Genomic DNA, 15,535 nt, shown 5'->3' with positions numbered 1-15,535 from the left:
GCCTGGAGAGTTCCTGGAGGTTGGGGAAGCTGAGAGGCCTGGAGGGACAGAGTGTAGAATAGAGGACGGGGCTGGGAAGTCTGGGCTCCTTGGCTCTATCTCCCTGTAGATAAGGGGAGAGTGCTTGAAGGCTTGTGTGTGTGTGAGTGGGGGGTGTTAGGGAAGCAAGCACAGCCCTATTTACACGAGCATTTTCTCCTTAAGCCAGCCTGGCATGCTGTTATTTCTCTTTGAGATAACAGAAAGCAACTTCACTAAGTGCTTGCTTTAAGTTTGCCTGCTGGGCTTAGTTGGCAAATACCATTCTACAAGGAGCTTTCCCTGGCTCAGCTAACTCCCTAAGGAATTCCAAGGCTCACTTGAGCTTAACTTTAAGGTCTTAAGTTCCCCAGGAATGGGGCCCGGGAATTTTTCAGAGTACTGGGCTTAAAGGTGGCCCTTTTGGTCTGTTTGGGAGCTGAGAAATTAAACTTCTGCCATTGGTTTTAAAATTTATCTTCCTGTTCCGTCAATAAAAGATTTACATATGCCTTTCAAGACTGTGTCATGGGTTATAGCTGGTGGACCCTGCCCTTTCAGAGCTCCCGATCAGGTAGGAATTCAAGGTGGGCAGTGGCAGTGTCACAGATATGGCACAGAGGGGGCCACAGATTTTGGTAAGGGGCATGCTAAATGTAGTGATCAGCTTCTTTGTTAGGTTAGCCCAGGGGCAGTGAGGAGCCAGCCTTTGGCTTCCGATTCAGTCATTCATTTTTTGAGCATCTACTAATTACTGGGCATTATTCTAGGTCCTAGGGATACAGGATGCCCTAAGGGATGTCACATTCTAGTGGTGGAGACAGATGGTTAACAAAGATGCATGTACTGTGCCAGGTGGTCAGAAGCACTCTGAGGTTATTTAAAAACCTGCAGGTCAGGCTGGGCATGGTGGTGGCTCACACCTGTAATCCTAGCACTCTGGGAGGCTGAGGTGGGAGGATTGCTCAAGGTCAGGAGTTCGAGACCAGCCTGACCAAGAGCGAGACCCCCATCTTCACTAAAAATACAAAGAAATTAGCTGGACAACTAAAAATATATAGAAAAAATTAGCCAGGCATGGTGGCGCATGCCTGTAGTCCCAGCTACTCAGGAGGCTGAGGCAGGAGGATCGCTTGAGCCCAAGAGTTTGAGGTTGCTGTGAGCTAGACTGACTCCACAGCACACTAGCCCGGGCAATGGAGCGAGACTCTGTGTCCAAAATAAAAAAAATTTAAAAAAAAACAACCCTGCAGGTCAGAGGTTAGAGAGTAACGAGCAGGGTGAGGGGGTATCAAGGCGTGACTGGAGGTCAGGGAAGGCATCTCTGGACAGTGAGGGGTACATTTAAGCAGACTCCTGAGTGAAATTCGAGAGCAAGCCATGTGAGTGTCTGGTACCTGGGGGCTGAGTATTCCGGTGAAACGGAGCCACAGTGCAGAGGCCTGGGGCTGGGAGTATGTTTGGGGGCAGCGAAGGAGGATGTGTGGCTAGTGGGCGGTAGGTTGGGAAGGTGGACAGGGCCAAATGTGAATTGTAAGGGAATTTTATTTGGGACCATTGGACACTTCTGAGCCATAGAGGGAAATGATCTGACAGGAATGCTTTCACAGGATTGCTCTGGCTGCTCTGCAGAGAACAGACCACAGGGAACAAGGAGGCAGCAAGGAGACCACTTAGGAGGGGTGCGATAGTCCAGATGAGAGGGCGGCATGGCCCAGGCTGTGGGGGCAGAGAAGCGGGAACATGCCTCAGATACATTTTGTCTGCTGATAATCAGATGTGGGACATGAAAGGGAAAGAAGAGGTGACGTTGGTTCCAAGGTTTTTGATCTGAAGCTTATTGAAATTCCACCTCTGCCACTTCATTCCACATGGCCCCTCTTTTTAGAAAACAAAACAACTACAAAAACTGGCACAGTTTTATTGAGATATACAGTCATGTGTCACTTAACGGAGGAGATGTTCTAAGAAATGTGTCGTTATGGACTTCGTCATCGTGCCAACATTGTAGAGTGTACCGACACAAACCTAGAGGATGCAGCCTATGACAATCTAGGCTGTATGGTAATGGGTATTGTTCTTGGGCTACAAATCTGGACAGCACATTACTGCGCCAAATACTATAGGCAACTGTAACGCAATGCTATTTGTGTATCTAAATGTAAACAAACATAGCAAAGGTACAGTAAAAATACACTATTATAATCTGTGGGACCACCATCATACATGTGATCTGTCATTGACCAAAATGTCCTTATGTGGTGCATGACTGTAATGCATTTACCATGTAATTCACCCATTTAAAGTGTACAGTTCAGTGGGTTTTTTTAGTATATTCACAGTTGTGCAATCATCACCATCATCAATTTTAAAACATTTTCATTTTCATCATCCCCAAAAGTACCCATTAGCAGTCACTCGTCATTTTCTGTCAACCCTGCAGCTGTAGGCAACCACGAATCTACTTTCTGTCTCTTCTGTGTACTTCTGGCCTTTATAGGGTCTCTGAACCCGTTTCCTCATCTCTGACTTCACGGGGTGACTGTGAAGCTTAAAAAGATAACATGAAACACAAGAGCTTGTCTAACAGGCCAAGCAGAGTGGCCCTGCCTTTGCCCACTGTCCTGACCCTTGGTTTGCCATCCTAGAACAGGACAGCTATGACAACGTGTTACTGAGGCAGCATGGGCAGTGGCGGAGAGTGGGTGCTGCACCCAGATGGCTAGATTGTGAATTTTGAACTCCCTGGATTATGAATTTCCTAGCTCTGTGATTTTGTCAACATTTTTAAACCTCCCTGGGGCCTCAGATTCTTCAACTGTCAAAAACGGATCATAGCAAGTATAGTCATGCATCGCTTAACGACGGGGATACTTTCTGAGAAATGCATCATTAGGCGAGTTTGTCATTGTGTGAACATCATAGAGTGTACTCACACAAACCTAGAAGGTATATATATTTTTCATATGGGAAACCACATGTCTCAGCACCATTACTGAATATCAGACATTTTCTCTACTTGATCTGCAATGCTAATATCAGGTTTCTATATATGCCACTGTAATCTTATGGGATCACCGTTGTATATGCTGTCCTTCGTTGACTGAAATGCCGTTATGCAGTGCATGACTGTAATTCCTGTGGTGAGTCAAAACATGTGAAGCACTGGGGACAGTGCTTGGTATGTAGCAAGTGCTCAGTGAATGTTAACTGGTACTGTGTTAGCATTATTAGTCAATTACTAAGTCCTGCAGACAGGTGGTGGTTCCCAACTTCAAGGCCAGGAGTGGACATTTCTGAATCCAGACAGTTGCAAGGGTAATGGAGGGAGAGAATACTGATCTATTTTTAGTCTTGGCTATGCCTTTTGTTGGATCTGTACCTTTGTGAAAGTCACTTGCCCCTCTGAGCATCAAATTGCTCATCTGTAAAGTGGGGGTTAAAAATCGTCCTTCCTTCAAGGGGCTTTGTGGAGAATTCAGTCACTATTTAGTACTTACTATGTGCCAAGCACTGTTTTGAATACAACAGACAAAAACTCCTTCTGGAGCTTGTGTGGAGCTAGTGGAGAGAGACAGAAAGTAAATAATAATCATAATAAATAAATACATAAATAGGAAAGCAATCTGTAAAGCACCTAGCGCCTGGCATGTTGCGACATGCTCTCTGTAAGTGGTAACAATTAGGATTATTATGTGAAAGCGTTTTGTGCAGCTGGATAGCACAACAGATAGGTAAGGCTAAAGGTGATTGTGCCACGAGCATATTGCCTTCCCTGAAGCCTCACCTCATCTGCTCAATTAAATTTCACTCAGTCTCCAAGGTCTCCTTCCTGTTGCCTGGGTGAGATCTTTGCCTCTCATGGTATAGAGCTTTCTTTTTACCTTTCTTCAGAGGCATTTATCGAATGCCACTTTGGGTGATATGTTCTGCTGGGTGCAGGGGCTATTGAGCTGCAAAACCCAGGAGAAGTGTGGTCAGGAGTGTGCACAGAGGGAGCCTCGGGCATTCTGGGAGCCTCGTGACCATGACCAGGCGCGTGAGAGCTAGACTGTGAAGGTTGGGTTTATTCTGCCCGAGAGACCGTGAAGGCTTCTGAGCCGGGTAATAAAGTTGGCAGAAAAACTAAGACTTCACAACATTCTTGTTTAAGTACTACATGGTAAAAATAAACATTTGCATTATGGCTGAAAGCATAATCTATATTTAAGCACTGCAGTCAAACCCAAGAGCTACAAAATGGAGATGTAAGGACATGTGGAGGAGCAAAGACCTCAGGGCAAATAACGTCTCCAGGTGAAGAGAGTATGCTACTAGATCAGCAGGAAATGTGGCAAAAGGAGCAGGGAGGTTTTGGAGCTGGATAAACCTGGCTTAGCACTTACTACCCACAGCAAACTATTGCACCTCTGTGGAAGGGTAAATACCGACCCTGCAGAGTTGCTGAAAGGACGAAAGAAATATCCACCAAATGCCTAGCACTTCACAGGCACACAATAAAAGGCATATATTGTTAGATATTTGTAGCAATATTTATTATTAAGTAGCGCAGCATTATGGAAAGAGCTCTTGTGTCCGCTAGGCCTGTATTCAAATCCTGTTACATCTAGAGCAAGTTGCCTAACCTTTCTGAGTTTCAGGTTGTTGCCTCGCCTGTAAAATGAATGAATAATACCTCCCTTGTAGGGTTGAGGTAGGGAATAAATGTGATAATACAGTTTCTAGGCTGTAGAGTAGGTAAGTGCTATTTTTAAATCAAGCCAACTGTGGTGGTACATGTTCTTAATCCCAGCTACTTGGGAAGTTGAGGCAGGAGGATCCCTTAAACCCAGGAGTTTCAAGTTGCAGTGTGCCATGATCATGTCTGTGGATAACCACTGTACTCCAGCCTGGGCTGGAGTGACGTAGCAAAAACCTGTTTCTACCAAAAAAAAAGAAAAAAATCAAAATGCAGTGAGCTTTATTGAATTTTCTGGTTATAAAAATTATATATTCTGATGATAAAAAATCCAAACAATACAGGAACATTTAAAGAAGTAATTATAAATCACTGGAAATTCCATCACTCAAAGCTGATGACAATCTTTTAGAGGTCTCTGTGTGCAAACATTTTTAGTTTGACCTTCATAATATGCGTAGGTTCATAGTACTTACCTGTCCTGTTTTCACTCACTAATATGCTGCAAACAGACATCCAGTTGATAAATATAAATTTATATTATTATTTTTATGGCTGCCTTTTCTATTGTATTATACCAGAATTTATTTAACACTATTGATGGTCATTGAAGTCATTTCTAGATTTTTACCATTTTATACAATGCTATCTTAAGCAACCTTGGACAAAGATCATTGTTCACTTATTTAATTTCCTTCTGGGATAAATCACTGTAATTTAATTACTAGATCAAAAAGTTTTTCCCTTAAAATTTTCTTAGGTCAGCCAGACCTATATTCAAATCCTGATATACTCAGAGCAAGTGTGATTTCTATTACATATTGCTAAACTGTCTCCTAAAACAACTGTATGAATTTGCATTCCCACTAACAATGTAGTTGTGCCCCTTTCCCTATATTCTTGCTAAAACTGAATTCTGCCAATCTTTTTAACCTTTGCCAATATGATCTTCTGAGAAATGATATCTCAATTTTGTTTTTATCTGTAGTTCCAAGATTACTAATGAGGCTGAAAATCTTTTCAAGTGTAATATTTGTTTCCATCTGTATTTCTTCTTTTGTTAATAGCCTATTTAGGCCATTGTTATTTGACCATTTTCCTATTGAGGTGTTTCCTATTAACCTTTAAGAACTCTTTGTTTATTAGGAATCTTAACCCTTGGTCATATATGTGACAAATATTTCCCCCCACTTTATTATTTGTCTTTAATCTTGTATGTGGTCTATTGTTGCCCCATAAGAATTTTTAATTTTATGTAGTTAAATCTATTGATTTACTTGATGGATTTTCTTTTAACTTTCATATCATGCTTAGAAAGACATTAAGTTCCAGGATTATAAAAATATTCACTTTTTTCTTCTTCTGATATTTTATTGTTTCTTTTATCACATATAAATCTTTGATCTAGGTAGAATTGATTTAGATTTAATAAGGGAGGTGGAGCTCTAACTTAATTTTTCTCCAGATGGCTAGTCTATGGCTAGCACTGTTGTATTTAATTTAATTTATTTTATTTTATTTAGAAATGGGGTCTTGCTGTGTTGCCCAAGCTGGAGTGTAGTGAATGTTCATAGGCATGATCATAACACACTATAGCCTTGAACTCCTGGGCTAAAGTGATCCTCCTACCTGTGCCTCCTGAGTAGCTGGAACTACAGGCACATGCCACCATGCCTGGCTCCATTCTGTTACTGACTTCTACCTTTTCTCCACCAATTTGAAATGTCACCTTTGTCATGCACTACAATTCCTTATACACCTGACTCTGTTTCTGCACCCTGTTTGGTTTAGTAAGTTTATCTGTTCCTTTGTCGAAGTTGCTCTGTTTTAGTTGTTGTAGTTACCTAATACATTTTAATATCTGGTAGAATAAGTCCCAGCTCATTAATTCTCTTCAAACTTTTCTTGGCAGTAGAGCAGAGTGGTTAAATTCATGGAGCTTGAGGTTAGCCAGCCTGGAGCTTTAATCCCAGGTCAGCCAGTTACTAGCTGTGTGACCTTGAACAAGTTATTTTTTTCTCTCTGAACCTCTGCTTCCTCATCTGCATAATGTTAATAATACCAGTATCCACCTCATTGTGTTTTTGTGAAGATGAGATAATGTATAGCAAATCCCTGGGATGGGGCCTGGCACATGGTAAATGGTCAGTAAATGTTAGGTCTTTTTGTTATGAAAATGATACATCTATTTTTCCAGTTGAATTTTAGGATCATTTTGCCAATAAAATCTCACTGGGATCTTCACTGGGATGATTTTACTTGATGGGCTAATTTTGGTATAATTAATATCCACATTCTCTAGAGTCTTCCAGTCTAAGGCAAGCTCTGGTCACCATTGGTCCAAGATTTTATGCTTCTCCGTAGAGTTTTATAGTTTTCATTTTATGTTAACCGGCACATTTTATGTTAACTTTATTTCCAGATGGTGTAATTTTTTTGTTGCTCTTGTGAATAGAATCCTTTGCCCCCATCATTTTCCAATTGGATTATTATTTGTACATAAGAAAGTTATTTACTTTTAAATGTTTATTTTGCACCCAAAGTAACTATAATTGTTGAGCTGGGAAATAATTTTTCCTCTACCTAGTGTCAGCTTTGAGATATCCTCCCTTCTCTCAGCTCTAACAGCACCCCAGACTTCTATCTACTAGGGCATCACTACATGAGCCTTCACTTGTTATCCATCCATGTAATGCAGGGACTGTGTCTAATTAGGCTGTAAGTGCCCAGGGCTGAGCACAGGGCTCACATCCTAATAGGAGGTTATCAGTGCCGATGAAAGAAGGTGCCCCATGCTGTATTCCTGTTGTTTTCTGGGATAGAGGTGTCCCTCCTCTAGGATGGAGGGGAGGGCAGTGAATAAGCCAGCAGTCCCTGACATCATCTGGCTGACAGTCTAGCTTGGAGCAGACATTGAAGTCATCATCAATGTCAAGAGCGAATTATATTTTTCCTCATTATATCTTGAAGGAAGCATTGGGTGCTGTGGGAGTGTGGAGGGCTTAATGAGTGTAGGGCATCAGGGAAAACGTTGCTGAAGAAATGACATTCAAGGAGGCATGAAGGGTAACTCTGCAACCCTATCTTACTTTCTCTTCCCCACTGCGAACCAGCCATAGCTCCCAGTCCTGCTTGAATGAATCCATTCAGCAAACGTTGATGAACACCTGCTCTGTGTCAGGGCCTATGCGGTTGGGTCTAGGGCCACAGGGGTGGGTAAGAGCCAGTATCTGAGTTCAAATCAGAGCTCTATTGACTTGGAATCTACCTTCACTTGGGATCTACCAAGCCCATCTTTCTGGCTTTGTCTCCTGTGCCTACCTCGCTGGACTGCTGGCCCCTCCCCACGTGAACACACTTGCACTTGCACACACACAGTGAGGCTGCCCACCGTCATACCCACTGCTGCTTCTACCCATCACCCACCCAAGCCACCCCTCTTTCCTTCGGGCTTTCAAGGCCCAGCTAAAGTATCACCTTCTCTGTGAAGTCTTCCCTTTCAGAGTTTAATGCTGCTTCATTGTCCACAAGGACCTAAGATTATAGGTTTTAAAATCGTGTACAGTTATGGGTTTTCATCTCTAAGATCCCATTCGACTAGGGGCCCTCAGAGTCAGGGACCTTGTCTTTGTGTCTTTGATGGGTCCTAATACACAATGGGTCACTTAAGATTTGCAATTAAAATGGGGCCAGAGAAATGTGACCTATAAGATTAAAGGGGTAGAATGCAGAAGGAAGATGAAGAGGTAAGGATTACTTAGTTTTAGAGCAGTAGCTCTGAACTTAGGACTTCAGGAAGGCAGAATAACAAGGTGGCAGAGTATAAGCTATGTGCAGAGGTGGGTGAGTTGGGTTTGAATCCTGGCCCAGGCATATATGAGCTCCATAAACTGGGACAAGTGTTTTCATTTCTCTAGGTCTTAGAAAAAAATGGAATACTACAACTATTCTTACTACTTTTATAGTGAAGTGGCTTCAGAGGAGCTGGTAACACCCTTTAACATTACACAGAATTTTGTATAAATATGTATAAGTAAAGTTTTTCTGGAGAGTCCATAGCTTTTTAACAGATTTCACAAATGGTAAGAACCACCCAGAAGGGGAGGCACTATGTCTTTATTAGTTATCAATTGCTGTGTAACAAATTACCTCAAAACTCAGTGACTTTTTAACATTTATTATCTCACACAGTTTCTGTGGGTCTGGAATCCAGCTTATCTGAGTGATTCTGGCTCTGGGTCTTTCATGAGGTTGCAGCCAAGATGTTGGCCAAGGCTGAAGTCATCTGAAAGCTTGTCTGGGGCTACCGTCATGTGGACTCTCCAGAAGGCTGCTTGAGTGTCCTCATGCCATGGTGGCTGGCTTCCCCCAGAGCATGAGAGCCAAGAGAACAAGGCAGAGCTGCAATGTTTTCTCTGACCTAGTCCCAGAAGAAGCCACCTACGGTCATTTCCACAATATCCTATTGCTCACACAGCTCAGCCCTGTTCAAAACGTGAGTCTCAGGTGGTGGAGTCCTTGGGGGCCATTTTGGAGGCTACCACAGTACCTCAGAAAGAATTTGGAATGAGGGGTTTGGGGTTTAAATGTTGTTCCAGCAACAACTAATTGTGTGATCTTGGGAAAGTTCCTTTCTTTTACTGACCCCAGTTTTCTCACTCACCTCATGTGATGGTTTTGATATTCTAGAGTTGAAGCCTGTGAAAAGCCATTTATATAAGCCCTCAACTTCACATTTAGACATTAAAATCATTAAAGAAGAGGAGGAAGAAAAGCCCCCCTCCTTTTTTTTTTTTTTTGTTTCCCGTGGACTTTTGTAGGGAAGAAAAGCCATTTGGGGTGGGGTATAATTTAATGTTTTATTATATTAATAAAACACTGAAAAGAACCCTATTTGCCAATCTTATTACTTTAGCACCACCCTCTTAGCATTTTGGTTTTAAAATGCACTTTAAAGATTCTTTTCCTTCTTTGCAGAGAAAAGAATAAAGGAAATGGCTTAAATTGAGGCCAGAAGGATATGGTAGATTTGAGTACATCTCTCTGTAGTTAAGAGAGATTAAAAATGGGATGGGCACCTCAGTGAGGTCCTGAAATCTCCACCTGAAAACCTTAAAGAATCAGGCAAGGAACTGCCATGTTCCACAATTTTGGTAAAAACTAGTCTAGGTCATCCTTTGACGCCATTCTAGGGGGTCCCACAAATCTTTTTAAGTAAAAATGAAAGGAACACCTTATTAATAATGATGTTCTCAGGCTGGACATGGTGGCTCATGCCTGTAATCCTAGGACTCTGGGAGGCCAACGCGGGAGGATCACTTGAACTCAGGAGTTCGAGACCAGCCTGAGCAAGAACGAGGCCCAGTGTCTACGAAAAATAGAAAAATTAGCCGGGCATACCCAGCTGCTCGGGAAGCTGAGGCAGGAGGATCCCTTGAGCCAGGAGTTTGGGGTTGCAGTGAGTGAGCTGTGATGGTGCCACTGCATTCTAGCCCAGGCAACAGAGCGAGACCCTGTCTCCAAAAAAAGAAAGATGTTCTCACATTGTTGAGCTATATTGCATTGAAAGTTTTTTTTTCATCATCAGAGTAGCACATACTCATTCTAGCTTTGGAAAATACAGACAAGTATAAAGAAGAAAAAAATAATACCTATATCTGTCATTTTAATATAAATGTTCTGTTTTGTGGTTGAAATGAAAAATATTTTTTTTAATTAAAAAATGTAATACTTTGTAGGGGAAAAAAAAAAGAAAACCAGAATTACCCATAGTCTTATAACCCAGCAGTAACCATTATTTTCATTTTGGTAGTTTAAACACTTTCCCCAGCCTCCTGGGAGACTGAAAAACAGCAGGATTTAAATGATGGTGAATGGCAGATCAGCTGTGAGTTAGGGCCTCTCATTGTATGGCCAGATTCTGTGACCTGACGACAATAGACAATAGTGAAGTCATGAAGTCTCTATTTCTGAGCATCTTTACACCTTGCATAGATGTGTTTGTGTGAAATCCTTAGTCTTTCCTGATTCTGCCTGAGCAGGTTCCAAGTACAGTTTAGGGCTCATTCTATGGGAAAATAGGCCTCAGAGATTTTTCTCCAATAAAGTAATTATTGAGATAGGGTCATTCATTCAACAGACTGGGAGCCTACCATGTGCCAAGACTGTGCCAGATGTCAGGGGTATGATGATGAACCCAAAGAGATCCTAGCATGAGCACAGTCACTAAACCAAAAGTCAAACAAAGAAATGAAATGTGGGAGGGACCAGGAGAGCTACACATTTATTGATCATCGGCTATGTTGGAAGTTTCTGTCGCAAATATGATCTCACTTAATCATCTGGGATGTGTGTGGCGGGGTAACTTGACTTCTTGGAACCTCAACTTCATTTTGAAATGGGGATAGAGTTATTGAGAGAGAATATTCATTAGAAGGGCAAACGCTGTTCTAAGGCTTGGTTTATTGGAGTATAAAAACGAGGCACTTTTTATACTAAACACTGCAACTTCTCAGAGGCAAAGAGAGCTGGCCTTTAGTGAGCGTCTACTGTGTGCTAGGCAATTTACAAAGATCCCATTTAATCCCAGTTCCACCTTTGAATTTGCTATGTACCCTGTGTCCAAATGATGGCACCGAGTCAATGAGAGGTTTCATAGCTTGTCCAAGGCCACAGAGCTAGAGAAAAGACTGCAAAGAGATTCAAACCCAGGCCTGCTGAAGTACAGAGCTAGTGGTAGTACATTATCTCATAGTGAAGTTCAGGAGGTATGTGTGTCCTTTTGGGAATTCCTGGGTGTCTGCTGGTGGTGTGTTTGTCACTCAGATTCCTGAATATGTGCTTTGCTTAAAACTGTGCAGTTTGAAAACCTAGTGACTCATCCCCAAACCAGGCAGGGTTGAATATTAGTCCTGTTTATCTTATACTACCCCATGGCACCTGTGTTGACTTTCAAAGATAATCTGTAATGAAAGCACTGTGATAAAAACAGAAAAACACACACCAAGAAAATAAACTCATGAGTCTCATTAATTTTAAAAAAATCGCATCTCCTTAAGGTTTAATAATTAAAGCCAACTTTCCAACACATCTGTACAGTCTTCCGAAAATACTCTCTTTTCACACTTAACTATAATGTCATTAATTTCTGTTTGATTCTGCAAGGGCAAAGACCTTGAAATATTCACATCTGGATTGCCCCATGGTTTGACTTAACTGAGAATAAGTAGTGTTTGCTGAAAGAAATAACGGCATTTCTACAGTGCCTGTATTAGCTTTCTTGTGTTGCTGTAAGAAATTACCACAGATTTAGTAGCTTAAAACAACACATCTCACATTTGCTATGGGCCAGGTGTCTGGACTCTGTGGCTCAGCTGGTTCTCTGCTTGAAGTCTAACAAGGCTGAAATCGAGGTGCCTATATTCCTTTCTGGAGACTCTGGGGGGTAATCTGTTTCCAAGCTCATTCAGATTGTCAGAATTCAGTTCCATGAGGTTGTAGACTGAGGTCCTCGTTTCCTTGCTGGCTGTTAGCAGGGCTTGTTCTCAGCTTTTAGAGGCTGCCTGCATTCGGTGGCTTGTGGCTACCTTCAAAACCAGTGGGTTGTGTTCCTCTCAAACTTTCAATCTAATTCTTCTTCTGCCTCATCTCTCTCCAAAACATCTCTTCTGCCTTCCTCTTCTGCTTTTAAGTGTCCATGTGATTACACTGGGCCCACCCAGATACTCTTCCTATTTTAAAGTCCTTATTTCCAATTTGCAAAGTCCCTTTTGCCATGGAATGTAACATATTCACAGGTTCCAGGGACTAGGGCGTGGACAGTTATGGATGAGGGAGGAGGACATTTTTCTGCCTACCACAGTGCCTGTACTGCGTATAGTAACACGTACATTTTAGAATGAATCTTTTCTAGGTATTTCTTGTAGGTCAGAGGGGAGTGAAGCTACTCAAATAGACATTTGAAAAAAGCCAAATGACTTGTCAAAATTTACTGTGTCAGTTACAGATTGAAAAAAAAAAAAAAGTAAAAAAACCTCTAAGAAATCAAGTCAAACAATTTTTGGAGGTAGGGTTGTTTATCTTCTCTCCCTCTTTGGGTAATGCTAGAAGGACAGAAAATTTAAAAACATGTCTTATTTCACCTTTACAGTCGTTTTACTTTGCAGGGTTTTGCTTACTGAACTTGAAAGTCTTCTGTGTGGCTGGTATTAGAACACTGAACCCTTGGCATTAGGGGTTGGGCTGCACAGTAACAGTCTTCTCTCAGCACTGGCTTTCTCCTATGTGCTAACACCAGGGAGTGGAGGGTGTGTTTCCACACCCAGGGAAAACTTTCAAATGTGGCCACTGACCCTGCCTTCACAGTTTTTAAGAGCTGGTAATTAATCTCGTTCAGGACTGATTCTAGAAATGTTTCTGGACATTGATTCAACAAATAGGTACAAAAAAACTTCTATGTGCTGGGTGCTCTGAACATCACATCATTTAAGTCTCTGCAACTAAGGCTCAAAGAGACCAAGTACATTGCTGACTGTTTCTCAGTTGGTAATAACAGCTACTATTTATTAAACATTTGCTTTATGCCAGGAGCCAAATTCTATCGACCTAATAATGTCAAGGTGTTCCTTCACATCCTCTTCCAAACATAAAACACCTCTTCTGCCAGGTGTTTTATGTTAATTTTAATTCCAGTAGTGCTGTGAGATACTGACATTGACCAGAAAACTGAGGCTCAGACAGGTTGAGCCAACAGCCAGGATTCCAGTCTAAGTCCGTTTGACTCCAGCGCTTGAGCTCTCTCCAGGAACTGTCTCTAAAGATACACACTGGTGCGTTCTGGTCAGTATAGCCTCAAAGTCCAAGTTCTTTACACTACCCATCACGGTATCACCAAGTGGTAAGAACGCTCTAGGCTGTAGGCGCAGACTTTGCAAATACATAGCAGCATGAAAGTAGAGGAGGAAACGGAGAACCGTCTAAGTCGACCAATCGTGGAATAACCGTTTTATCGGTTTGAGTGTCTTTTTGTCTCATTATTATGCGGCAGTGAGTCATCTAGGGCGGACCAAAAGAGAAAGTCCTGCCTCTCGTCACCTACGAGAAGTGTAGGTAAGAACTACTTAAGCAAGCAGAAGCGCAAAGGGGGAGCTGAGAGTCTCGATCCCCACTCTCGACGGCCTAGTGGTGCCAAAGCAAGAAGCGCCGAAGGGGTTAACTGTGGCCTGGGATCCCAGCCACCGCCCCTTCCCAGCATCGCCTCCCAGAATCCCTCAGGCCCCCAGCCAGTTCCCGTACCTCGCGAGACTCCACCCAGTCCCTTGCCTGAACGACTATCTGTCCCCCTTCTGAACCGATCACTGCGCGAGGCGGAGGACGGGAAAGGGAGGGCGGAAAAACCTGGCCGCGGGGCACGCCGGGAAGTGTGGTCCAAGAGCTTCTCGCAGCCATATTCTTCCGGAGCGGGGGAGGCCAGAGAGGCAACTGGGACTACGATTCCCAGTCGCCCTTTCGGTTTGTTTTTTGTTCAAAAAAAAAAAAAAAACCCACACTCCCCCTCCTCACTCTTCACACACACTCACACACACCCACGGCAGACACGCACTCACCCGGGCGCCGAAGGGAAAGCCGCGTCTCGCCCTCCCGCCCCGCCGCCAGTCCTGTCGCGGTCCCACAGCAGAGCGGGAAAGCGGAGGCCTGAGCTGTGACCTCTGACCCCGTGGTTATGCGGAGCCGCCGCATTCCTTAGCGATCGCGGGGCTGCCGCCGCCGCCGTGGGCGACTGACGCAGCGCGGGCGCGTGGAGCCGCCGCCGCCCCTCCCCCACCGTCGCCCTCGCGCCGGGTGTCGCGCCAACCGGTCCCCGCGCGCCCGCCCCTTCTCCCCGGCCGCACCCGACTCCTCGCGCGCCGCCGCCGCCACGCACCCCTTGCCGCCGCCGCCCCAGCCCCGCGCCGACGCCCTAGCCCGCCCCGCCCGGAGGTCCCGCGTGGAGCCGCAGCCACCGCCGGGGAGGAGGAGGATGAAGGACAAACAGAAGAGAAAGAAGGAGCGCACGTGGGCCGAGGCCGCGCGCCTGGTGAGGCGGGCCGCCGGCGGGGGGGCTCGGTGGGGGGTGGGCGCACCCCCTACCGGGAGGGGGAGGGTCGAAGCCCTGCCCGCCGCCGGAGGGGGCGGGGCCACCTTTCCTCTAAGAACGGGACAACCCCACGAGGCGTTGGGTGGGGTGAGGTGCCCCGCCGGCGAGGGATGTGGCGCCTTTTTCTATACCCCCTCCGCCCCGCGCCAAATTCCTGCGGAGGGGCGAGCTAGCAGGCCCGCTCCTCCCCCTCTGGGCGGCGGGGCCCCAGCTTCCCCTCCCCCACTATTTGGCAGCGTCTGGGGGTCTGGGGAAGCTGCGTTTATTCACCCGGGGGAGTTAGGTTTCCGGGAAGGGTCGGAAGCTCCTCCTTCGCTTCCTGGTGGGTAATGGGGTGGTGCGTTTGACTCCGGGGGTGGAAAAGCGACCCCAATTTCAAGGACGCCAGTGACATTTTGAGCTTTCCCAATCTAAACCATGTGTGTGGAGGGAACCAAGTGATTACTCGTAGCTTGAACCCTTAGCAGTGGTTTTCAAACTTTAGTGTCCTGTGGGAGACACTTGGGGGGTTGTTAGAAGTGCTTCTCCTAGGGTCTTTCTTAAGATCTGAGTCTGAGATGCAGGAATAGAGCCCCAGAATCTTCATTTTAACCAGCTTCCCCGGTGATTCTAATGCAGGTGGCCCACGGACCACACTTTGAGAAACGCTGACTAGGGTGTTTTACTTCATGAGCTGAACCGGAGATAGGCACTTTGCAGAGAAC

The 15,535-nt window shown here is 44.5% G+C and overlaps 1 protein-coding gene and 1 long non-coding RNA gene across 9 annotated transcripts in view; one reads left to right on the top strand and one right to left on the bottom strand.

Annotated features, from left to right (window-relative positions):
* ASXL1 (ASXL transcriptional regulator 1) overlaps window positions 1-15,535 on the top strand; it is a 78,847-nt gene that overhangs the window by 5,836 nt on the left and 57,476 nt on the right. For 7 of the 8 annotated variants that reach the window (XR_006729640.1, XR_006729641.1, XM_045529460.1 and 4 more), the window contains exon 1: window positions 14,498-14,771. The exons of the other annotated variant lie outside the window; for it this stretch is intronic. Coding sequence is in view for 5 of the 7 variants with exons in the window: in XM_045529460.1 (XP_045385416.1) it covers window positions 14,715-14,771 (57 nt within the window). In the remaining 2 variants the exon portion in view is untranslated. Of the gene's footprint in view, window positions 1-14,497; window positions 14,772-15,535 lie in introns of those variants that run through there. 8 annotated transcript variants of the gene reach the window in all.
* LOC123622829 lies at window positions 11,725-14,023 on the bottom strand. The gene is made up of 2 exons (XR_006729642.1): window positions 13,991-14,023; window positions 11,725-13,789 (listed from the first exon to the last, which is right to left on the bottom strand). It is a non-coding gene; the product is annotated as an uncharacterized LOC123622829 (long non-coding RNA).

This window comes from Lemur catta, chromosome 17 (genome assembly GCF_020740605.2).
Source record: "Lemur catta isolate mLemCat1 chromosome 17, mLemCat1.pri, whole genome shotgun sequence".
NCBI classification, from domain to species: Eukaryota; Metazoa; Chordata; class Mammalia; order Primates; family Lemuridae; genus Lemur; species Lemur catta.
The sequence above is the reverse complement of the archived record's forward strand: the minus strand, read 5'-3'. Positions and strand labels throughout refer to the sequence as shown.